The following is a 25661-nucleotide window of genomic DNA, read 5'->3' as shown; positions in this document are numbered from 1 at the left end:
AATACTATAGAAAATAAATATTTCCCTCCTCACACATCTGGTCCTCACAGTACTTCCCTGTTTCGAGTGTGAGATATTTGGCTACCCCTCCTTCTATTTGGGTTTCCTACTCAGATGCCTCTGAAGAACAGAAAATACCTTGCCCTTTGTCTCCCCTGTCTACTGTTACCATTTCTTGAAGTTTAATAAGTTCTGGAATATGTCTGCACATATTATAGATAGCACATTCAAATAAATTGAAACTGAATGCTGGCAGTGACACAGAACTTTACAGACTGGCTGCTAATGCTAGTTTTTCTTTAATTATTTTCTTTAAGCTAACACGAAGAGACAGAGTGATTGGAGTTTCACTACAGTGAATTTCTGAGGACTGTGCTTGATAATTGGCCAATTCATTGCCACAGAGAGATAACTGTCAATCAAATCAGCACAGAAAGGGTTTTATATCGGTGGAAATGCAAAGTATAAATGAGCCTTCTAACCAGCCTCCTGGCCAGAGTTAATTTTGGTGCTAACACAGTGCGTGTGTGTGTATATATAATGATAGCATGTCTATAGCAGCTGCATCACAACATACAGTATTTTGCACATTTCCCCACATACAAGATCTGCTCCATGCCACTGTACAATCCTCATGATTTGATTCACGATGCTAGATTCACTATACTCACAGCACCCTGAACAGTTTTGATTCTGTGTGTTCTCTGTCTTTCATTGGATTCTGGGTAAAGGAGGGCTGTGAAATACCCTGTGTGAAATGCAGTGCAGTGTGTGTGTGTGTGTGTGTGTATGTGTTCTGGAGAGAAGGTGAAAGTACTGTTAGAGTGAAAACTCTAAGCACTAAGGCTTGTGCAAAAACCATGCCTCTTATTTGTGAAATCATTATCATTCATTAAATCATTAATTGTGAATAATTAGAAGACACTCAAACACACATGATACTGTTATCAGAGAATCAGAGATGTCTGTGTATCAGATGAAACATGACAGAATGTCTCTTTAGATTAGGCTAATGATATTTTTGTGATTTATGGGGGCCTATGTATTCTGTGATCCATGCACACTAGCAATGCAGCAAAGAAAGTTACATTGTACTTTGTTACTCAAACATAAATACGACACACGCCTGCAATTTACTGACATCAAAACTCAAGCGCTTGTCTGGGGTAAAGAGACGTTGGCCTGCATTCAAATAGCACTCGAGCCTGCATCACTTGGGCAGGAGCAAAGCGAGGCGAGGCCCTTGCCACTTTGAAGCCCACCACTGCTTTGCCGCAGCCGCCGAACACATGAAAGCAGACAGCCCCTTGTGCAGGTCTTTGAAGCCAAGCCGGGGCCAACCAGTATTAAAGCAGAGCTCTTTGCCAAAGCTCAAGCTCTGAATATACCAGTGGCAGGGCCCTGACATATACACACAATGCTAACCGCATGTGGGTTGAATGCATCTGACTCAAACCCCAAAGCCACTGAGTGCCAATGTCAACAGGACAACTAGACAGATGTGCTGAAGACAATGGAGGGAGGCAGAATGAATAGCCACCCCCATGCACTCCTAGCTTTGCCTGTTCTCAGGGCTCCTCATACTGTGGTTATCATAGACCGAGCTAAGCAAACAAGCTTTCGGCTGCCCTTTTATTCCCCCAGTGTCGGTGTGGTTTGATAAGTCGGGTCAATTAAAGTGGTTTATGAATATTTTACAGGGTTACAAAATCAAACATAGACATCGCACAACCCTCCCATCCCCAGAGGACTCACATTATGAAGTTGGGGTCAGTGGTGGCGTTTTGGCGCTTATCAACCACTGCTCACGTCAGGCATGTGTAGCCAAGGGAAGCAGGGGATGAGGTGGGGGTAACCATAGTAACAGAAAGCAGCCAGGCATTGGAGCGTCCGTGGAGCACCTTATCCTCCAAATAACGTGCAGATGGACTGATGTGACCCTGGACCTTCCCTCGTATTTGTCAGTAATAAAGCTCAGACAGAAGCTCAGGCTGGTTGATGAAGATAGAAGAGCAGGACTGGGCCAGAGGGCATACACTGATCAAAGAGTGTTTAAATGAGAAAAAACTAACTCGGACGAAAGAGATGTCCTGTGGCTAGTAGTAACACAGAACTAGGATTCAAAGAGATATAGACACTGAGAACACAGTGTTCTTGTTCAATGACATCCTCAGATGTGCACTCACCAATAACTTCAAGACAGAGCGCGTGACACCTGTTATGCAAAACTGATATCAATCAGCAGGTAAAACATCCTTTATTACTAGGGAACAGGTAAAAAAAAAATTACCTTCAGGCAGTCTAAAAAAATAAAATAAAATAATATAACGCATCAAGCACACAAAAATTAAGTGAACACTTTGGGGGTAGCAGGATATAGTCAGTGTAATGCCCAGGACAAACGTTTTGGGTGTTCAGGTTCACACACAGTTCTTCTGGGTTAATTCCGGTATGTTTTTGTGTTACCAATGAATGTGTGAATGGGCTTATGACAGACTTAAGCTGGTTGGCTGGTCAGGGAGAACTAACTGGCTAACTAAACCTGGCACACAGCCAGAAAATGAGCAGAGTGGATTGTATTAGAAAAGCAAAACTAAAAATCTAATGTTGCATTAGATATAACACTCAGCCTTGGTAGTGCTGGGCGATATGAGCGCAAATCAATATCACGATTAATTGTACATTTTACCACATTACAACTAATAAACAATTTTTTTTTTTCTTCAGAGTTCAGTGACGAGGCTTGTACTGTAAATACGCTCCTATAGTAAAGCTTGGCTTATTTTTTTTTTTTTTTTTTTTTTTTTATGTCGCTGGAGTATGTTCCTCTCTTGTTTTCTGAGCACTGGTTATATTTGAGGTGTGTTTGTGCTTTGGTCGCTGAAACTGTTTTTATCTCCATGTTTACAATTGACTTCTATCATTATAGTCAAAAAACAGCACATCCAAACCACAGATGCTGTGGTGTTTTCCTTTGGTACAAGCTGCATAAGTCGCTCGGTCAGCCTCAGCTTTTAGGTTCTCCACCATTTTGCAGATAGGGGCAGAATCACATGACTACAGTGTGGTAGTGTGGTATTAAAGGGACAACACATAAAGACAGTGGTCACATAACAGAATTTAATAAAAAACAAATAAATAAAAATTTGATATATAATCAATATAGACAGGATTATGTCAGTTAGATATTCTGAATGTTGATTTCGATTAATTGCAAGGGAATTCAAACTTGTCTAAGTGGGCGGGGAATTCAAACAATAGAAAATTAAGTTCTCCAAACTATTAAATACATTTTTTTTCCTTCTTGTTTTTAAGGTGGGACTAGTGATGATACAGCATTGAAACATTTAATAAAATAAATAAATAAAAATGTTGAAAATGCAAATAACAGGGCAAATAGAGCTAAGGCAATTTACAGAATCTTAAACTGGAGAGGTGTATTTCATAAAAATGTGACAATTAAGAACTTTCTATCACATCTGATATTCAGAAGACCAATGACCTGTCACAGAGACACTTCTAGAAAGTAAACAAAATGGCTACATTCTCGTTGTGTTCTTTGTGATTTCTTTCACCAGCACTATAAAGAAATCAAAGGCTGTATGTTTCTCTTCTGTGAACCATTTGACACCAGAAACACATTTAATATTTTGGTTACATCTCAGCAACTGAATTATGCAGATGTTCAACTTTTTGGTATCTGTATTGTCCAGCCATATACATTTATATCAGTCAGTATTAATAAACATCAATCTTTAGCATTTAAAATCAATCGTGCGATAACATTTTCACATCTCAATCAATAGCCATTCATTTTAGAATGGAAGACATTTTAAATGGACCTTGAACGGATAATCAAGTTCAGTGTTATTCTATCTACTGCTTCACCTCTGAGCAACAACAAGAAGTCAGAGAACGCTAAGTGGTTATGAACCCGAGGCACAGCCGGCAGTAATGGGAAAAAAATATTCTGTTACTGTCATCTGTTTTAGATGAATGAACTCTTGCGTGTGTTTGCATGTCTGCTCTTTGTGTTTGCGAGCTGGCAGCACTATTGATCTGTACCCGAGGGCATGGGGTTCAGACTTATACTCTCATTAACAGCTCCACCTGTCTGCTGGCCACAGAGGAAAGGTGCGCCGGCGCCCAGAGCAGCGTGGTCACACAGGCCTTTTCATTAAGCTCTCCAATATTGAGTTACAGCAAGACTAGGGCTGACAGAGGACGACAGAGGAGACGAGGTGAAAGAACAGCCTGAGTAAGACCACTAAGCTTTATATTGAAAATTACTTAAAGCAATCAGACTGAGATTAAAGCAATGATTTTGAACCAGGTACTATTCACTACATCTGTATTTAGGGCTGGACAATAATTCAATATATATTTATATCGCAATATAAAATGTTTCAATAACAATGATATAATATTTTATATACTTCAGTATACATTATTTACAGCATCTGTCACTGACTGACGTTCATTACAGGGCACTGCCATCAGTTTTAAAGTTTGTTTAAATGTATTAATATTGACAAAAACAAGAGGTTTTTGGCTGGTGGTGATGTCATATTGCTTTCCATCCTTAGCAGTTTTTCTATGGCTTTTTTTATTGTTCATATCGATATAGGATTTATATAAGATATTTGTGATATACATATCATCCAGCTCTATCTGTTTTGTACAACTCATTAATAATTAACGAGGACATAATTATGACAAAAAACCCTCACCTGAAACTCTTGTAGCTCACAAACTGACACCTTCATTCACTAAACCACTCCCTCCCTCACTCAAACACACCCTCAGAGACTAACTCACTCCCTCAGACACACTCACTCAAACACACAAACCCTCACAGACTCACCCACTCACGCATTCTATCAGAGTCTCACTCACATCACACCAAATATTCCAAGAATGCCACCATTTAGTGTTGGCATTGCATCAACCTAATTGTGTAATTAAATAAAAACGTAAATATATTAATTTTAATAAAACATGTATGTACTACACTATCTGAAAATGACTGGAATATGTCAGAGGCACAACACTATTCTACTTAACTAGCCTACATCGTGAAGGGCATCAAGTGTACTGTAATGAACAATGGAAAGAAAGAAGCAGTTGAATGGGAGAGGAAATTAAAGGGGGAGGGGAGCTAATAGCAAGAACGTGACGTGGTTTAAAATCATGCACATTCACTACAAGTGTTATTTCATTAACTAGTGTTCACCAAGCCTCCTTCTGGAAATCTACAAAGTTTAGTATTGTGGACCACTGAAGGTAGGTCTACAAAAAAACTCAATAAGCTCAATCACATTTGCAAAGTAATGAAAGTCAGGCTCATAAAATACCTTTAAGAGTAACACGTTCTGGTTACATTCCCAGACATCTGTTATTATTTTTATCTGGATGAATTAATGCATTTGTAAACACACTTGAAAAGTTACATCCGGGTTGAAAATAAGAGGAAGCCGCAGCCTCAACGGAGAAACAGCATATGGCCTTGTTGTGCATGTCACAATACTTGTGTTTGTGTGGGGGCATGTGTGAGTGCATGTGTGCAAACATGAATTTGTACTTGCAGGAGTAAACACTAATGCACACACACATACACACAAGCCTGGGTCAGGGGATTGACTTTGCCTGAAGAAGAGCAGCGAATGGTGCTGTGGCTGTGTCTGCTCTGAACAGCGGGAGTTTACTTCCCTGTCCATCAAACAGTAACCTTGGTAGATGTGTCCTAATTACTAGCTTCAAAGCATTAATTCCGTTCACTATTCAAATAAACTTTCACTGACAGTTTTTTTTTGTGATCATCTGTTCCACTTATTAGCTCAATGAGCCCATGATGGGAGAGCAAAGACTTCCTCAGAGACATCTGAAGCCAGCCAACACATACTTCTCAATGGCTGTTAAAGTCAGTGGAGAGTTGAACACCCTCAGAGAAGATTATTAAATACCCAATCATGTTACATACGAGAAACCTGCATTAACTAACATCATGCTGAGGAATAAAGACAGGGAGGGAATCTGTTCTCTATGAGTCTTGGCTCTGGAGTGTTGAGGCATTACCAAGGATTTATGAATGAATGAATCTCCTGATGATAGGGCGAGTTGTGCTAGGAGGTTGTGCCTCTTGGGCTTGGATAAAATAATGTGAATTAATGTCATGTAATTTATCACCACAAGTACATTTTCAAAAACAATGTGAAGGACAGCAGTAGTACTCCAGTGATTAAAAAGAAATAAATAAGGTGTGTTAAATGTGTTAAACATGTGAGCATTTATATGAGTAAACATGAGTTACACACCAAACGTATGAGGTGGTACACATCTACAAATGGAGACATTTTGCTCCATTATAGAAACAATATAATTAGCCATTTGCATCATATCAATGAAAATAGCTGAAAATAATAAGCAAATGAATAATAATAAGCAAAAGTTATTTGAAAACAAAACATTTCAGTACCACAAAGTGAAAGACAAAATATAAAATCTGGTTACTGATAAATTAATAGACTCTAATGATCTCTCTCTCTCTCTCTCTCTCCCTCTCTCTCTCTCTCTCGTAGCAGAAGCATAACCTCTTCTGTACAGAAGCTGTCTCATGTATGCAGCATTAATATTCAGCCTGTACTCCACCTCCTGATGCTCACAGTGCTCCTGCCAGCTCTACAGATCCACCATAGAATAAATCATCATTTAGGAGATAGAAGACCTGTGCACACACACACACACTCAAAGCTTTAAAACCACTCATCCTACACTCAAAGTACACTAGCATTTAAAAAAAAAACCCCTGTATTTACCAATAGATCTTTTTCTAGTTAATGGCGATTCATTTTGAAGCATTTGTTCAAATTTGGCCCAAAATGAAGATAGATCTCTCTCTGCTTACAGCTTATGGATCTTTTTTACACATCTCAAATTACCTCTAGATAAAGGAACAGCCAATAGAACTGGTCAGTCTGGATCACATGCCCATGAGCATAAGATCACATTGCCCAATGCTACATGTTGGCTAGAGGGGTATAAAGCTTCCATCATTAGGCCTCTGAGCAGTTCCATAATACTATAATACTATAATCCCATGCACCATTCAGTTCCATAATAATTTGTTGGAGTGGCATTTGTGATTCAGAACCAACTATCCAACATCAGTACCTGAAATCAGGAATGAACTATGAGTAACTTCAGTAATTTCAGAAAATGTTGCAGCAGGGAAATATGCTATCAGTCAGCAGTGTATAAGGTTAAGAGTGCATCAGAACCTCCAATGGCTGAGGTCACGACCTGAAACGACAGCCGGTGGGCAGCAGACTGATAAGGAGGAAGACGGAGGGAGTGAAAGGAGGACAGAACAGGACATAACATCATCTCCAGGAATTAGGGGGTTGTCTGAGGACAGCATGGGGCCAGGCTGCTGTTGTCGAGGTAACGGTAGCTGATGGTAACGGAGGAGCTAAGTCTGGGAGCGTGTGCAGGACACTTCAAACGTCTGCACTCTGCTCAGATAACACACACATACACACACACACAGTCACTCACAATACAATGTTTCTGATTGAACACAGAAATACTAAATACCACCTTAATCACAGCCATAGAGGAATACTTCTGTATTTTCTGCTGCAAATCAATATCAGTTACAACTAAAGTCATTTATATAAAGTCATTTAATTAAAGTCTGTCAGCTGGCCACTGTTACAGATGTGTTTTGAGTGAACTGTTCTTTTAGGTATAAAATGCAAAATGATTGGTCTGCATGCTCCAGATGTGCCAGAGGCCGTTAGCTTGAATAACGCCAGAGAAAACCTTTAATATGAAGACTTAATTTTCAGTAGCTACCATTAATCATCCAGTAACCACTATGAAATTGTATGTTAGTTATAAGAGTGATATATTCTAACATATGATGCACTTTTGTAGAAATGTAGGTACACTTCATTGTATTTGTCTTATTACCATATTATAACCACTTTTTAGATAGAGAGATAGATAGATAGAGAGATAGATAGAGAGAGAGATAGATAGATAGATAGATAGATAGATAGATAGATAGATAGATTAATCTCGGAGGGAAATTGACATAGCTCAAAGTACAGAAAGGCAACACTAACTGCTATTTAAAATTAAAATAAAACTAAAAACTACTACTTTGCTACTGCACCTTTAAGAGTGACCCATATATATGACCTCCAATATGACTGGTAAATTAATAAACATACCATTTATTTAGTTTTTATGGCTTTTGAAGCACCCTGAAGCACCCAACAAAGACACAGAATCATTATGTCCTGTTTTCAAAAGCATGCTGTTTCACACATTTCCATTTCAGGGGTCATAGTTCATTGCAAGTAATTACTAAATACATTTTTATAACAAATTAAATCTGAGAGTATAAGAAACTCCACTTTTAATGAGAGCAAATACTTAATGCAGCCAAACTCACGCCCTTTAAATTTAGGGCCAAATAATTAACATGTCAAAAAACCACCAACAATTGGAACTAGTGCTGGTTTTATTTATAAAGTAAAATATTATATAATATATTATTATTTTAATTGAATGTTCTGAGATGCATGTTTATTTATCTAATGGTACATCAGGAATTCCACTGAATTGTCAAATAAAATAATCAAAACATCTACCAAGAGTATGTTTATTGCCTCAAACATTGTTATAGAATAATGTTCTTAACATCACAATTGTAAAGAAGGTTTTCTGCAGCAAACTATTTCATATCAAGATAACTGAATATCTCAATAATGTACATCTTAACAACTGAATGCAAAAATTATGTATAACTAATGGAACTAACCATCTCTCTATAGTCACTCTAACGTGTGTATTTCATGACTCTCTGATATTAATACACTGATAATCAATAAAACAATACATCAATACTACAAAGCAAGAGAGAATATTTCTTTATGAAGTCTCAGATCAAGCTACTGATTCTGCTCAGTCATTACAGTGACACCAACTGATCCAAGCCCCATATCTCTAACCTTTATCATCCATCATCCCTCAGTTCCTGCTCACTCTCAAACTCTTACTTCATCCACTTTTTCACTGAATGTGTCCGAGTGTCTCTCTTGATTTATCTTGTTTATTCACTCCTCAGAAAGGCCATTATTTGTGCAATAAATCTACAGACAGTCTCATTGTACCAGCAGCACAGCAGGTAGTAATGCCACACTACATCAGGAGCAGGTGTTGTGTGTGAGTGAGTGAGCGAGCGAGAGAGAGAGAGAGAGAGAGAGAGAGACCTCTCTGGTGGCATTAAGCATGGTGACATCAGTCCTATGTGCAGCTGCTCCTGAACAACAAATCTCATTACATACATTTTATGCTGATTTTCCAAGCTCTCTCTGTGCGTAAAACTGAATATCAATATCCACGGTGGCTGAAACTCAAAGTAAAAGATTCACTAATCATTAGATGTGTTATACTTCTGAACATAGAGTACAAGATTTTATGGCAGATGTTCTGTTGTGGATAACAGCAGAAACTTACAGCTGCCAGACTAGCTATATACTCATATTTGTAGTTCAGCATGTTTTTTTTCCAAGCGTTTGAAGAGACAAGAGTCTACAGGTGTTTGAAAAGAGGTTTTTCTATTTTTACTTTTGCTTTAATTGTGCAAAACTTAAGAAAACACTGTGAAAAACAGATTTCTGTCCAAACAATAACTATAATCTTGTACAATGTCCATCTTTACCACATTGGACAGTGAAGAAAGTGACAATGCTGTGTTCGGAGCCCAGTAGTCATGGGTTGGTCACAGCTGATGACTCTGCCAATGTGCCCATGAGCAAGCTAATTACACCCAATCTGCTCCAGTCTACTGTCATTGCAGCTGATAAATACATCAGCCAAATGACAAAAAGCAGAAAACACAAGCATCTGCCCTGGGTAAATAGACCTTTTTCCACTAAACAGAAATAATGCAAAGTGTCAGGTTTAGCTGCAGAAAAAATAATCTCATTCTTGGCCGTGCACAGACACACACGGACACGTGCACAACCTGTCTCCACAAAATGTCACAATATGCATATGTATTTTACACGCACAGAGGAAGGCAAACACACTCCTCTGTATAAGTCAACGGAAGTCATTTCGTACGTCAGTTGTGTTTGGATGGTGTGTCGTGGACAATGATGGACGCAACAGATGCTCTTCACATTTATGAAGATTTTGGATTCATTTATTCATCATCTGTAAGTGCTTATCCAGTTCATGGTCGCAGTGGGTCCAGAGGCTACCTGGAATCATTGGGCGCAAGGCGGGAATACACCCTGGAGGGGGCACCAGTCCTTCACAGGGCAACACACACACACTCTCACACATTCACTCACACTTTTGAGTCGCCAATCCACCTACCAACGTGTGTTTTTGGACTGTGGGAGGAAACCGGAGCACCCGGAGGAAACCCACGCGGACACAGGGAGAACACAGACAGTCACCCGGAGCGGGAATCGAACCCACAACCTCCAGGTCCCTGGAGCTGTGTGACTGCGACACTACCTGCTGCACCACCGTGCCGCCCAAGAAAAGTACTTAATTAATATTATTAATGGGTAGGTACATTTAGTCATTTTGACATTAGTGTGTGCTGACCAACCACAAATATCCAGCAAAATGGCATCCTGTGACCTGTGATGAAGGACTAGAGGATGACTAACAAACTGAGTGGGAACAATGGTTAAAAAGTCCAGTAGCATTGCTGTGTCTGATTCACTGCTAAACTCGCGGCAAAATGTTAGCACCACGTCAGTGACAATGCTGTGCTGAAAATGATCCATCACGCAAATAACAGTGGTCCAGTGTGGGTCCAAACTACTGAAAAACAGGGTGGAAGCTAACAAAGCATGCAGAACAACAGACAAACTACAGTCTGTAATTGTAGATTTATAAAGAATACATATACAGCAGTAAACCTGATAAAATGGACAATGCTTGGAGAAACAGAAGGCTGATCGGTGTGTCTCTGATTTATTTATGGGCATTTCAAATGCCTTTATAGTCAAAAGAAAAATACCACCTAACATATTTAAAAGAGTCAGGGGTTATTTATCATGTATACGAGTCAACAGTGGTTGTGGGCCAGTGATCCAGTCAGAAACAAGAGCATTAAAGCTGAGAGTAAGTGGTCAGTTCTCCTGAGGTAAATGGAGTACAGCCTTCTGGTCTGTTTTATAAAGTGCTCTGCTGTCTCAAACAGAATTAAAAGAATCTCTCCCAACTTCTTTCACTTAAAACCTCCATCTGAGCGGAGTAAGGGTGGGATGAGGTCAATGGAGCTAGTGACAACACAGCCCTTGTGGTATTGGCCTCCTCATGAAGCACATGATATCAGACAGCAGAAGACTTCAATTTACCTTTTAAAACTTTTACCTTAAAGGCTAAGCACCAGCTATATGAAAGTGTCAAACAAATAAATACAGTGGAATTTGAGTTCCTAACTTGTGTTTATTGATAGTCAGAAAACATGTTATTTCTTACTGATTCAAGGAATAAGGTTTAAAAGACCATTGGTCCCTCCCCCAAACGGTGTTCGGAAACTCTAATAGGCGTCTTGCCTGTGACGTAGATGGTGGACAACAACTCTAGAAGTTGCACTTAATTTAATGCAAAATGAGGAAAAAGTGTGTTGTTTTTGGCTGCAATCATTCAATGAACAGTGGGATATCTGTGCACAAATGACCCAAAGATCCCAAAATATCTTTAAACTTTAAACGGGCACTTTGGAAAGGACCATCCGCTCACTCCGTTATCTGTAGCTCATTTCACTGGCGCTTTTCCAACAATATGGGCATATAAGGAAACCAACGAAAGGTGTTCAAGAGCCTCTGTAACATGGAGGTAAACAGGGTAAGGACACTCACTTCGCCTGTTTTAGTTGGTGTTAGTTAACGTTAGCTTGCCTCGCTAAACTCGGTGGCTCAGATTATACTCGGCTACGTAGCTGCATTACGGAGGTTTATAGTGTCGGATGAATTCGAGTTCGACTTCGATCACATTTACAAGAATAACGGTACCTCTACATTTGAGTTTAGCTTATTGCTAGGCTATTGTCATGAATAATGTTGGTTATTTAGCTAGATACTGTCATAACAGTCAGTCATAACGGTGTTTTACCGCGGCGTTGTTCAGCTGTTGTCCACCAGTGACGTCACGGTTGCGTTCAAGGATTTCCGTAGCGAGCTCGGGTTTTTCTGTCAGTTTAATAAAATTGTCAGTTTTAAAGCAAATTAAGCTGCTATTCTCATTTTAATTCATACTTATATATGTCAGTAACTACAATAATGTGAAATATTCATGGAGGTCCATTAAGTTGTCCTTTAATCCTCATTATTATTTAGTAACTACATAGTGTGAAATAAAAAAAAAAAAATATATATATATATATATATATACACAGGCCTTGGGGCTGATATAATTTAACAGACTGTTCCCCTCCAAATGTGCCATCAACTCGAAAAGAAGAGATGGCATTTCACCTGTGGAGGAAGCTCAAACTTGCCTTCAGTCTGACAGCTGGGTAGAGTTATGTAACTGAGGGTGAACATGGACAGTCAATCACAATGGCAATTACTTAAATTAATTAATTAAAAAAAAAAAACTTTTCTCCCATTTCCTGTAAAGATTCGGATTTTTTTTTTTTTTTTTGTTATGACCGTGATGATATACACATTCAGAAACATGACGCACTCTCTCACTGAAAAAGCCAAACACCACCACCATACATCATCTACAGGGACCTGCAAGCTTATTTCTGTTTTTCTCAGAGCTTCTAGCTTGTCTACTTCTGAAGTGACAAACAAGGCTTCTGGGGAGCGATGTTTATGAGAATACAGATGGGAAGCCCACCAGCACATGGCGTAACAAGCACTACCCTTGAAAAAAAATAGGGCCAATCCTGCACTTTCCGCCATACACACACGGCACACAGGCGAACAAAAACAAACACACAAACATCTCCAGACTGGTTCTCCCTCCTCAGGCTGAGGACTCACCCAGTGAGGACGACCACGAAGTCCATTACGTTCCAGCCGTTGCGGAGGTAGGAGCCTTTGTGAAAGACAAAGCCCAAGGCAATGATCTTAATGCCGGCCTCGAAACAGAATATTCCGATAAAGTAGGGCTCTGTGTCATCCTGCCAAGAGAAAGAGGGAGTGAAAAGAGGGATGGTATTTTTTGTCCAAAGCATAACAGAGAAAGTAATGAAGCATGTCAGCAGAAACGCAGAGAGTGCAAAGAGGGGGCAGAAGAGAACTGCTCCTTTTCACTTTATCTCGGGTTGAAGATTATTCAGTGTAGATTAAGAGAACACTAGAAGTAGTTAAACATATACATGTATAAAACAGTAATGCACTTCAATCCACTTGTTTCCAATATTTACAGAATTTCTACATCAAATATAATGCATTATAAAAAAACACACCAGACACAACGTTATCAAATGGCCACGTAAGTTTGAGTTATTCCATTTATTTTTAAATAAAGTTTAAATATATAACAAAATATGTTCAGTACTTAAAGGGTCCCCTCTGTCAATTACAGCTTTCATTCTTTTCAGAAGATTTGCGTCCAGTTTTTTAAAGAAACACAGTTCCATACCTCCAAATTTCAGTCTTAGAATTTGGTTGCATTTTTGACTTCTCATGGTCCCAATAATCCAAGCACATTCAATGATGAATGACTCTCACTCACGCACACACACACACACACACACACACACACACACACACACACACACACGTGAAGCAGAATGGCATGAATTGAGCAAATCTTACAAATGTTATGCCTGAGCAAATTACAGACAGCGTAACCTTCCGAAGTAAACACTGAAACCATAGTAACAGCTAATCAAACATTTTCCAGTAGAATCTAATAAGATATTGCTCAATAGAGAAAACACCTCTCCACCAAATCACATTTGTTGAGTTTCTGTACAACTCAGGTGCGCAGCACACAGCTTTTGTAAAAGAACCCATTAACAGCACCAATGCCCCAGGGCACCTCAAAAACTTACATCAATCTGACGGCTCTCCCTTTCTCTTATATGTTATTATCTATGCTTACAAAGCAGAAATATATCATTTTTATCATTTTATTATCAGATATATACATTTAAATGATGTCACAAGACAAAATACAAGCAGGCAACAAATTGAACATCTTAATAATAATAATAATTATGAACCTGAAAGATTCGTTAAATAAGCTGCACATGGCTTAAATTTTCTTTTTCTGTGAAGGATCCAAAGCTGTAGGCTAACGGTATGCATCCACTCGCACTTTTTCCAGACATTATTCCCCTGGCAATATGTTTTGTTGATTAGATTTTTTTCTTTGCCTTATTCCGCCACATCACATAGCTCTGTTTGCCGTGTGGATATTTCTCTGTTGTTATGGAAATGAACTAAACAAATTAATCTGCTGCACGCAAAGCAGGACCTGAGAATATATGGGTTGCTCACTCCTAAATGCAACGTGCAATCAACTTGCTTAAGCTGACAAGGTTCAGTATAACAAGTGTCATTCAGCCAGCACTGTTTCAGTTGTGTTTTCTTGGCACCTGTTAGAAAACATGCTTAAAAAGCAAATGTAAAGAAAAACAAAAAGGCCTGGCTATGCAACACCAAATATAACAGAAGTTGAAAACATTCTGATGAGCTAAAACTAACCGTGCTTACGTTAATTTAAACAGGAATCAGGTTTTTAGCTATAGATGCTAATTACATTTTCAATTTTTAACAAATTCAACAAAACACAATGTAACCCAGGGTAGGGTACAGTATCTTGTGCATATAACTGCGGGCACATTTCAAGTCATCAGTCGTTGAAAGTAATTACAAATGTGTCTAACAGGCCGTCTATCTACTGAACACTGTCAAAATTTCCCTCAAATTATTTGATCAAAAATGTGTGTGAGCAGAAATGAATGCAACCCATTGAAGCCTGAACAAAAAGTCTTGCATAATGACGGATTACAGAGCATAAGGAGCCGTGGGTGGAGGAGAGTGCATTTTTAAGGACGATAGTGTGGATGCTATGCCACAATTTATGTATAGAGAAAACCAACAGTTAATTATGAATTCTTCAGAGCCTGTAGAGCTTTAGTTTGTGTGTGTGTGTGTGTGTGTAGAAGAAAATTTAGAGGAGGATTACAATGTAAATACCCCTGGAAAAGGGGATAGTTTAAGTGGCAAATGCTTCATAAAATTTGACGCTGTAAAAATAGTACAGTCACACTGGCATTAATATGGACTCCTCCTACATTAATATGTTTTGGTCCAGTAATAAGTACCTTTTGTTTGCTGGTCAGTGTGTAAAGCTGAGGATGGCAGGACATGGTGCAGGGGTTAATTGGTATAGAAGCAGGTGGCTGGGTTTGAGAGGATGTCATTAACCTTATCTGACCTGCAAGACTCTCACTCTCTCTCTCTCTCTCTCTCTCTCTCTCTCTCTCCATAAACAAAGTGCTTTTGAGGAAAACTGTTAGATATGATTAAATGTAGCATCACAGAATTACAAATTATATCAGTAATATATATCCAACAGTCTGTAAACAACCATTATAACGTGTATTCAGATATTTTTAAGTTGGATAATACCTGTTAAAAAGAAAAAAACAAGTATTAAATGAAATGCAGTGTTTCTGAAGCCACTGCACATGAGCCCAAGGTCAATATGCATAATGTTAAAAGTCTGTTATAAGATAATAAACCTCCCCAGCCCTGCACCATGGGGCGGTGTAACTGATTTCTCTGGAGTGACAGAGCTCTATCCAGTGTCTTTGGAGTACTGTTCCATTGTGATCCAAAACTAGTAATTGAATCAGTACCTGACCTCACTAATGCTCTCTTGGATGAATGCCATAAGGATGCATCACAATGCATTGTTGAGGTTTCAGACACATGTAGCTGCAGTCTCTGCACCATCACAGAAATACAAATCAGCCTTTACCAATGCACAAATGACAGTAAAATGTTTGTAAAACTATTTATTGTCAGACCTCACCCTGACTCAGAGGACAAAGACTGTGCTCTCAAGGCCAATATTAGCTCAATCAGACACGTACAAATAAGTACACCTGATCCCGCCTGTGTGACCTTCCACGAGCATGCAAAATACATATCATTTGAAATTAATAACTCAATCTAAATGTGCATATTTTGGCAAACACCCTCTCATTAGGTTGAATGGGATTATTGCCAGTGTTCTGTAAAGCTTGTCCAATCTTGCATCGATGGCCTTTTGTGTGAAGCTATTTGTAAATGTAAAGAAAACACAGCTGATATAACAAGCTGACGGACAATACGCCAAACTATATACCCAAGGCTTGGTAGACACCCTTGATAAACTGGTTAACTATTTTGAATATTCACCAATCATACACACAGAGCTTGTAAAATCTCTATATTAAAAAGCATGAACTAAAGGAACCCCTCTGGAGCAGCTGCACATGACTTTAACAGAATGCTTAGCAGTGGAAATGCAATATCTGGAGTAGAGCACTGCCCAATACCCTTGGGGTGAACTGGAGTGTGTGATACTAAGCTAATCATCCAACATCAGTACCTGACCTCTCTCTAAACCTTTTGTGGCTGAATGCCATCAAACCCTGACAGAAATCTTCCGTAATCTGGTGTAAAGCCTCAGGAGACTAGAAGCTGTTACTGTAGCTAAGACAAGATGCCTCTTCACATGCCCTTTGACTGCAACAGAGATGTTGGATGAGCAGGTATCTACAAACATCTAGAAGAAGCCCACGAGATACTTAGAAAAGCATATTGTGGTGTTTTGTTTTCATGATGATGGTGACACACCTTATTGCCTACTCCTAACTTGCAACTGTGATTATTGCCTGTATGCTGAAGCTCATAAAGAGGATGTTACTGCCTTATTGCAGTGAGCCAGGAGTCTGCTTTGATTGCTCTAGAGCAGGCTTCTGAGGACCGGTGTTTTATGACTGGGCAAATACAGTTCAGTTGGTGGTTCAAACAGAGCACGATAGCAGAGGAGAGCAATCAAAGGCAGCTTGCTGTGGCTTAGGGTCGGGTCACTCAGAGAGCATGTATTCACATTTAAAGTCAATAGCTCCCAGCAGGCTGAGGCTTAATGAGCCACGGATGTGCTTCCTGAGGAGACTGCAGGGGTTGGGTGCAAGGCTTTAGCCCAGGGTGGGAGCCCTGAGAGCTGGACAGTAGAAGCATCTAATAGGCACACTGGTGCATTACCAAAAATGATCAATATGCTCTGGTAGGGATGTTGAGAGTATAGGCGAGAAGTGCAAAGTCCATGCTCCTTCTCTCTTTCATAGAACACTTCATTATCCCCGTCTTTGTCTTCGCCCTACCCATAAAAATACAAGGGCCCAAAAAGGACTTCTAGAGGTCATGCTGAAGGTCTGTTTTTGGTTCCTTAAAGAAACTTTCGGTAGATTCCTTAAAGAGCCATTTCTCTATGAGCAAATTTTTTTTCTAGAACCATCCATTCAAGTAAAAATATTTGCCAATTCTAGGTTAGATCTATTGGATAGACCACCATAACTAAGACCATGAAATACACAGCACTTAAAGCTTTCATCTTTCAGAGACAGAAGAATCAGGCTGCATTCTTTCTTTAGAAAAATCAATGTACGTTTGTGTGTTCTTTTATTAAAACTTAAAGCTCTGGATCTGAATTATCTAGAAGCTGTTCCTGGATACGTGGACATTCTTTCATTCATATTTATAGGTAGGTCCGAAGCACACCCTGGACAAGGGGGCCAGCTCCTCACACACTCACACATTCACTCACACCAGTGTGTAATTTTGAATAGCCAATCCACCTATAAGCATGTGTCTTTGGATTGTGGGAGGAGAGCAGTGACCTCAAGTGACAATACAGAATTTTTTCAGGAAAACCTGTTAATCAAACAATGACACTACTATTGTTCTCAGAACAATGCACTGGCCACAGTCTTTGACATCACTGAATGTTTGGGAGGAATGGGAGCAAAATGTGCAACACATACCAGGACTGAAAAGAATGAAAGCAGTAGTAATGATAATTGCATTCTGAAAAAAATTGATGCTTCTGTGTAATTTTATTTATAACTGGTGTCCTCTGATTTTGCACTATGTTGTTTTATGTATAGGATCTAAAACAATAAACAATGCACAACATTCCTTTATTCGTGTTCAATAGGGAACATCTATTTATCTGTCAGTAACAGAAAACGTTCACAGGAAGCTGGAAAAACAGGAGAGAAATGCTGAGAAACAATTAAAAATAAAACAAAGAAGCTTACCAGACGTTCTGACATGGGTGTCTTGTCACCAACGGGGAGATGCTGCTCCAGTGCCAGGACGATACAGTTGGCGATGATGGTGGCCAGGATCATGTATTCAAATGGAGTGTGTAGGTCAAGGAAAATAATGCAGTCACATTTCATTGAGAATACAAACTGTTAATGAATGGGGGCCAATAATATATATACACACATGTGTACTGACACTGTCCTCGGTGGTATATGTAATCTTTTGTCATTTGCCATACATTTCTCATAAATCAAGCCATGTCTTTCTATGCCTTTAGGGTAAAAATATTCACCAGCATCTGCACAAATTTGTCAGAGCTCCAGGGGCTATCTTTGGTGTCAAGGCTCCATGAATTCTGCCCAAATATTGCAATCAAGGCGTCTATTCTCTGCCAACATTTGCTTCTTTACAGAATGTAAATGAGACACTGCAGTTCCCTAAAAGTAATATTTTTATCCATATATTTAAATGTAAAATCCATTATTGATTTCAACTGTAATTTGTTCACTGCAGGTGAAAGGTCACCAACCAAAAGACCCGTGGACCCCCAAACCTCATCATTAGTGATTTACACTACTCCAAGGTTCACCCCTTAATGATACAGATGCTCAATTCCATTTGCATTGCTTGTATACCCTCTAGAGAAAAGCATGGAATTAAATGGACTGCTCTGGAGCAGCCATGCATGAGCCTAAGGTCATTATATTCAATGTCAAGCGTTAGCTAGAAGGCTATGAAGCCCACAGCTATGGCGCTGTAGAGCTGTGGGACTGCATTCTCTGAAGTGTTGGAGCTCCATGTGATACGTTTGTTATGAGATGGAATGGTGTTTGTGATCGAGAGCTACTTATTTAACATCAGAACCTGACCTCGCTAATGCTTTGGAGGCTGAATTCCATCATTTGATGGAAGTGCTGTCTTAAGAAACCCTGTTTTTGTTTTACAAACCTTCAGATTCTTAGAGCCATTAAAGAACAGCATGAACAAATGGAGGCCTGCACTTTACAGATGGCTGGCTATGTCAATTTGTCCAAGCACTAAGATCCATTTTACAATTCATTTTCTGTGGACCACCCCAAGGGCTAAAGTCTTTACAGGACTGTAATTCACAGAGAAATCCTAAAGCTCCACTGACCACTCCAGTCATGTACTTATCACCCGCGGGGCCAGTATACTCTCTGCCTTGGACTTTGCAAATGGTGTGGACACTGAGTGTGCTTTTAAAATGCACAACTACTGTGTGCATCATCTACCTATCAATTTAACTATAAAACTAGCTAAAGCAAAAACACTAAGGTGTAATTGAATGATCATCTTCTGCATGGAGATTGTAGAAAAGGAAAGATTTCATAGTAACACTTCAAAAACGAATAAATGCATTTGTAAGTGCTGTATGGCACTATCACGTCCCAGGATTTCTGGCCACTCTTAAAGGCAACGTTCATAATTGTCATGAAAAAACACTTATTATAAAATTCAGAAGATATTTCCTTACCATTTGCTAGCTCTCTCACAAGAAAGAGAATTGCAGTTCTCTCTGGTTTGTTTATGTTCAGAAGCTCTGCGTCTTTTAAGGTGGAATGGTATGTTTGAGGGGGAGTGTCTGAATTTTAACTTGTAAGTTTTTATTCACTGTTCGAATTACCACAGAACTCATTTGTAACTCAAATGTTTTGTTTAGTTTTTAGCACTTTTGGTCTGTGTTTACATTTAGCAGCCTCACAAATCTAGGGTGTGTTCCCCCTTTAGAAGTACAAAACAGCAAAAATAAGACAATGTTACCCACCTATGGAGCAGGAATAAAGAAATATCCTCATCTCTTTTCAGAATTGCCAATGCTTGGATGTGTCTTTGCCATTTCTATGAGCAGAGAGACAGGAAGCCAAGCCATTTTTGACCGAGCTACTTTTATGTTTTATTCGTTCACTGACACTGGGGCTTGTAAAGACATTAGGCCTGTTTCCAGCACACAGACTGAAGCACTAGCAAATGTTGGGGAAACATCTTCTGAATTTTATAAAACAGTGTTTTTAGACTACAGTCGTGAACATCACCTTTAAGGAATGAACTGAAAATGACATTTCTTAACATATTGTATTGTTCATGCTTACTCTACACCAAGATCTCACAATCAGCAAGCTGTGAACTACAACACTGCATTCTTTGGCACTACTTGGATGGCAATTTCTGTCATAAAAACGTGGAAGAAAATATCACACTTGATAATAAATGGTGATAAGCATGTGAAATATTTTTTAAGTAGTAAACAATAATAATACAAGCCCTTCAGCAACACTGCAGCTTCATTTGTTGTTTTCTTCTTGCCTTCAGAAAAAAAAAAAAACACTGCCCATTACTAGCAATAAATAGGTGGGCCTTGAAGCAGAAAAGCCTAGAAACTCTGCTGTATGCAATGACAAAAACTAACTAATTAAATGGATTTTTTCTAGAACATAGAACCATTCCATCACGCTGGCAATAGGACTGGAGCTGGGAAAATCTGGCTAATTCTGACAATAATGAGATTTGAGATCACACTGAAGATCTTTCAGCACCCTGGAGAGCGCTTCTTCACAACCTCTCACAGAGAATACAGTACAGTGTACACATACGTATCAACAGGTGATCAATAACTAATTCCTCAATTCAGCAGGCAGTTCCTCGTCAGTTCAATTGCTCATCAGTTCACACCAACGTGTAAAAGCCTGTCTCCCTGCCTTTCATACTCTAAGAGCTTTCTTCCCCCACTCCCCCCACACTTTCAATAAATGAAAGGCTTCACAAACAAACATAAAAACACAAAACTGCTTTGGACCCCAGGCTTATTTGTTCCATCTCCTTTCCGACAGCAGACTCGCTGCTTACTGCTAACATTAATCAGGAGCCTCTCTCCTCTAACGGGAAGAGACTGGATGTCATGCAGTATGACCGCACGGGCTGGGGCCTGCGTCCACTAGTGTGGACAGCTTGTCTGTTCTTAAGGGACACTCTGTTCTCCTTGAACAACTAAACGAAAGCTCAGACAATGGCCTTAAATATTGGACCAGCCCATACTAGCCAGTCTAAGTGACGGTGTTATAAACTGAAACTGAAAATCGGCCTTAAAGGGGAACTCAACCAATTTCTCCAGAATCAGAGAGGTTGGATATCTCCATTCTAGAGAAGCCTACAGAGTAATAACTGTTCACAATTGTACAGAAAGGAACCAGATGTCTAGTGTTTAAAAGCTCCCTCAGAGAACATGACAGCAAATATGTAATCTAATGTTACAGAATCTTCACACCAATCATTACTCATCACCAAATCCACCCTTTAGTGGGAGAGTGTAGGAAAACACATGCTTTCTCCAAGACTTGTGAACCTAACCACTGCTTCTTTTTTAAAGAATTAGGTAGTATTTCTACCTTAAAATGACAGGTTCAAAATCATTGTGATGCTTCACTGACCTGTAATAAGGAGAACAGACCCTCTGTAGTTGCAACACCGGGTTCACCACTGCTGTAAGTGCACTATGTAACTTTTGGAGGTGGTCAGGAAAGCACCCCTCCCTCCCCTCTCCCCCTTGATTTCAGGACAGATGCATTACACTCTGCAACTACAGAAACACCAAATCTTACCTAGTGTTGTTTAAAAAAGGCTTCTTACCCAATGCCACTGAATAGCTCCAAGACTCTGGAGAACGCTAATTGCCTAGATCTGTCACTTCCACAAGACTCCTGCGCTGGCCAGTCTATTTTACATTATAAAAATATACATTCTGGCTCCCATCGCTGCTGTAGAAACCATTTCACATCTCAACATTCAGCCTGTTTTTCAGAACGACTTAATGAAAGTGGACATTTTAGGATTAGTGGACAATCCTATCACAGTAAAAGTGTTTGCTGATTTTAATCGTGCATGTTTTATGCAAATGTATGGGCACCCCTGGTCAAATTACATCGATTTTTATGCTGTTTTGAATATTAATACACATCCTTTACTTACAGCACATTGTAATGCATGGTTATTGATTGTTTGCTGAACTGCACAGAGTAAGTGGTATTTACTGAATTAAACGTGGCCTGTGCGAAGTCTATATTGTATTTCGTAGACTATAATGGGAGTAATTATGTTTTTTCAGAATGTTAAACACTGAAAGACCAGTAAAATTGGTAGATATCACATTCAGTTTTGATTCGTGTAATGATTTTCACTCAGAAAACCAACAGAAAGTGTCACGTCAATCTTATTTTTTTTAACCACAGTGCCACATGTGTCTGAATCTGTTCCCTGTAAACTATGTGTTGAGTTACATTAACTTAGACAATCAACAAAAACAGATGATTTGACCAGGGCTGTGCCCAGTGCCCTGCAAACTGATAAGGGAGGGTGTCAGTGTGGTGGAGCCCCCCAGTGTCCAGGGCTCTGAGGTGGAGGAGGACATGGAGGATATGGCCACTCGGTGATCCTCTTGGCATATTTCCTGATGACGTTGTCCTCGCTGAAGATGAAGAGCGAGCGGTTGACGGTAAAGCAGTTCTGCTTGGTCTGTTTGGGGTTGTACAAAGCCATGGTACGTGCTCTCTGAGCCATCGACTGCTTGTACATCCTCGGGGCTGCGGGCGCGCCCCCCGCCCGCGCGCCCACGCCACCGCCGCCGCCGCCGCGGCCATAGCGCGGAGCCTCGTCCCCAAAGCGTGGCATCCTGCAACCAGCGAGAGACAGATCCAACAGGTCAACAGCACCTCCACAAAGTGGCACCGCGCGCACACCCGCGCCCGCCTGCCATCCGCGCGCAAGGGGCTCGAGCACGCGGAGAGAGAGAGATTAGAAGATGTGGAAAGACAGGAAAAGGAGCGAAAAATAAGATAGGAAAAATAGGAGAGGAACACGGGCGCCAAGTGTCTCCGAGTAGGACTCCCTTCGTCTTTATCGTTCTCTCTCTCTTTCACCTGTCACTTACTCACTCCACAGTGGCAGACGGAGGAGAACGAAACGCCTTCAAACACGGTCCACTGGACGAGGAGGAGGTTTTCAAACAAAAACACACAAACGAAGAAACACAAAACCGAGGTAACGGTCAAAAAAAACGACTCTTTCTCCCTTTTACGCACAAACTCACGCTAACGTGCTCATTCTTCTGGAAGAACAACCGAATCCAACCCGCTTCCGTTTACATGTCTGAAAATAAAACGCTTTTCATTCAGAAAATCCCTCAAAATCCCCCCAAACGTTGAGGTTGGGTCTACGAGAGCTCCCGCGCCGCCGGTGTATGATTGAACTGCTCTCGCTGCTCTTTATAAACTCCGCTTACTGAGAGAAAATCGCGCTGTAAATAGCGCCGCCCTCAGGACACTCATAGCGCTGCAGGGGGTGGGACCGGGGAGGGGGGGAAAGGGGCGGAGTCAAATTAACCGTTACTGTAGCTAAACGATACTTGAGCTAAAGTAAATAACGCTCACAAGATTTAATAGAAAGAGAACACTTTAACCAAGTATTAACTTAATCGTAAACTTGTTTTTCATCTAGTAATATTATATTTTATTCCCTTTTTTATATTTACATTACTTTACACATATATGTTTCCAAATGCACATGTTTATTTTTACGTACATACACACTTTTTTGGCCTTTCCTCCACACAAATGATACACAGGTCACTGAAAACAAGTAAATCTATCTGTTTGAGGCTATCTAAACAAAGCAATTTCGCCTAATTTTGCACACGATACATTTTCTAGCCTATGAAAAAAACAAACAAACACAAACATAAAAAAACAAAAAACTCAATGAGGATTGTTTCCCAGAAAAAGATCAGTTAAGATTGGAATCTCCATGGTTCTCTAGGACACATCCCTAGTGTAATTTAGATTATGTTTGTGTTTAAACTAAATACTGCTTGTTTATTTATTTATTTTTTTTACAATCTGTGTGGAAAGGAGAAGAAGGGCCACCTCAGAGTTGAAAAGACACACTTAATAATAATAATAAACAAATAATATAAAGTATGGTAATAATAAATTGGAATTCTGATATGTTTTTTTTTTAAATATCTAATCATTCATTAAAAACCATTATTAAATTTATTTTAAACTGTACATTTTGGCAGCACGCCATTATACTCACTCCATAAATACAGAAAACTGAACCCTGCCACATTGGGACTAGAAAGCATTTCTGAACACAGTTTCCCAAAAAGGAGCAGTGCTAAAGACACAATTCATAGACTGGGTCATATTTAAAAGACCTAAATCAAGCTTATTGTTTGATACTGACAGAAACTGCACTGGAATTTAGTCACAGGTGTTTAATCACGAGAAAACGACTTTCATTAGGGTTTCTTTCTCTTGAATTCACAAACTGTTTTTTTTTTTACTGATCTTTTATTCCCTCTAGTGGCGGAAAGGGTGAACGGCAAATCCAGGTAATTCCCTTTGGATTTAGACACAAAGGGCTGCTTTATCTAAGCATTTATTAAACCTAGCCAGGGATATGCCAGCTGAGAATTACTGTAGTAAATGTCTTTTAGTCTAGGCTTACATTTAACCAGGAGCTGTGAAACTGGCCCAAAGGTAAAATGGTTTCATCGGGCAATCGACCATTCATTTGGGACATTTTTAAAATCCAATTAAACCTAGATTCACACATTTGTTCATTCATTTCAACCTGTATTTAATCTAAAAATAGATGATTTTCAAGCTTTGAGCCACTGACCAACTGGAAGACTTTCCACAAAGTGTTAGGGGTGGAACATGTTGAAATATTGTATGTGGGGTGTTTGCCTATTCCTGCTTGATACAAGATTTCAACTGTCTGTGATGGGCATTTTCTGATTTTTCAAGTAAGGATGCACCATAAGAAACACATCTGGGCTGTAGGCAGAAGAACACATGCTATGAGTCTATAAAGCCATGACATTGTGCCACTGGTAAAATGAGGCCTGGCATTGTCCTGCTCAGCTATCCATGGACTATCCAGAATAATACATCGCTTTGACGGCTGCATATGTCCCTCTTTAAACCCAGTATCCACATGTCACCAACGCCATTGTCACTTGTTTTCCAAATGAGTCCAGAGCCCCTGTGGCTAGATTTATCACAGTAGCATTACAGTTTCTCTTAAACACGTTACACAGTGGTGGCCTTGCCCCGCACAAACAGATATCTCCATATTCATTCATTTCTAAATATTCTGTACGCTAGAAGATGAAAGACCAAAGTTCTTTGAAACTTGCATCAACCAATATTCTTTTTGATGTGTTTGATTATTCTTTCACAAAGATGTGAGCAATGACTCGTCTCTTCTTGCAAAGACTGAGTATATTGTGGAAGCTTCTTTTCTACGCAATAATGATTCAAT

At 39.6% G+C, this 25661-nt stretch overlaps 1 protein-coding gene across 1 annotated transcript in view; it reads right to left on the bottom strand.

Annotated features, from left to right (window-relative positions):
* Window positions 1-25661, bottom strand: part of cacna1bb (calcium channel, voltage-dependent, N type, alpha 1B subunit, b) — a 159622-nt gene that overhangs the window by 132669 nt on the left and 1292 nt on the right. Inside the window, exons 3-5 of the mRNA XM_066645904.1 lie at window positions 22757-23007; window positions 18314-18420; window positions 13029-13168 (exon numbers count right to left, since the gene is read on the bottom strand). Of these exons, the coding sequence (XP_066502001.1) occupies window positions 13029-13168; window positions 18314-18420; window positions 22757-23007 (498 nt within the window). The remainder of the gene's footprint in view (window positions 1-13028; window positions 13169-18313; window positions 18421-22756; window positions 23008-25661) is intronic.

Source organism: Hoplias malabaricus, chromosome 15, assembly GCF_029633855.1.
Source record: "Hoplias malabaricus isolate fHopMal1 chromosome 15, fHopMal1.hap1, whole genome shotgun sequence".
NCBI classification, from domain to species: Eukaryota; Metazoa; Chordata; class Actinopteri; order Characiformes; family Erythrinidae; genus Hoplias; species Hoplias malabaricus.
The sequence above is the reverse complement of the archived record's forward strand: the minus strand, read 5'-3'. Positions and strand labels throughout refer to the sequence as shown.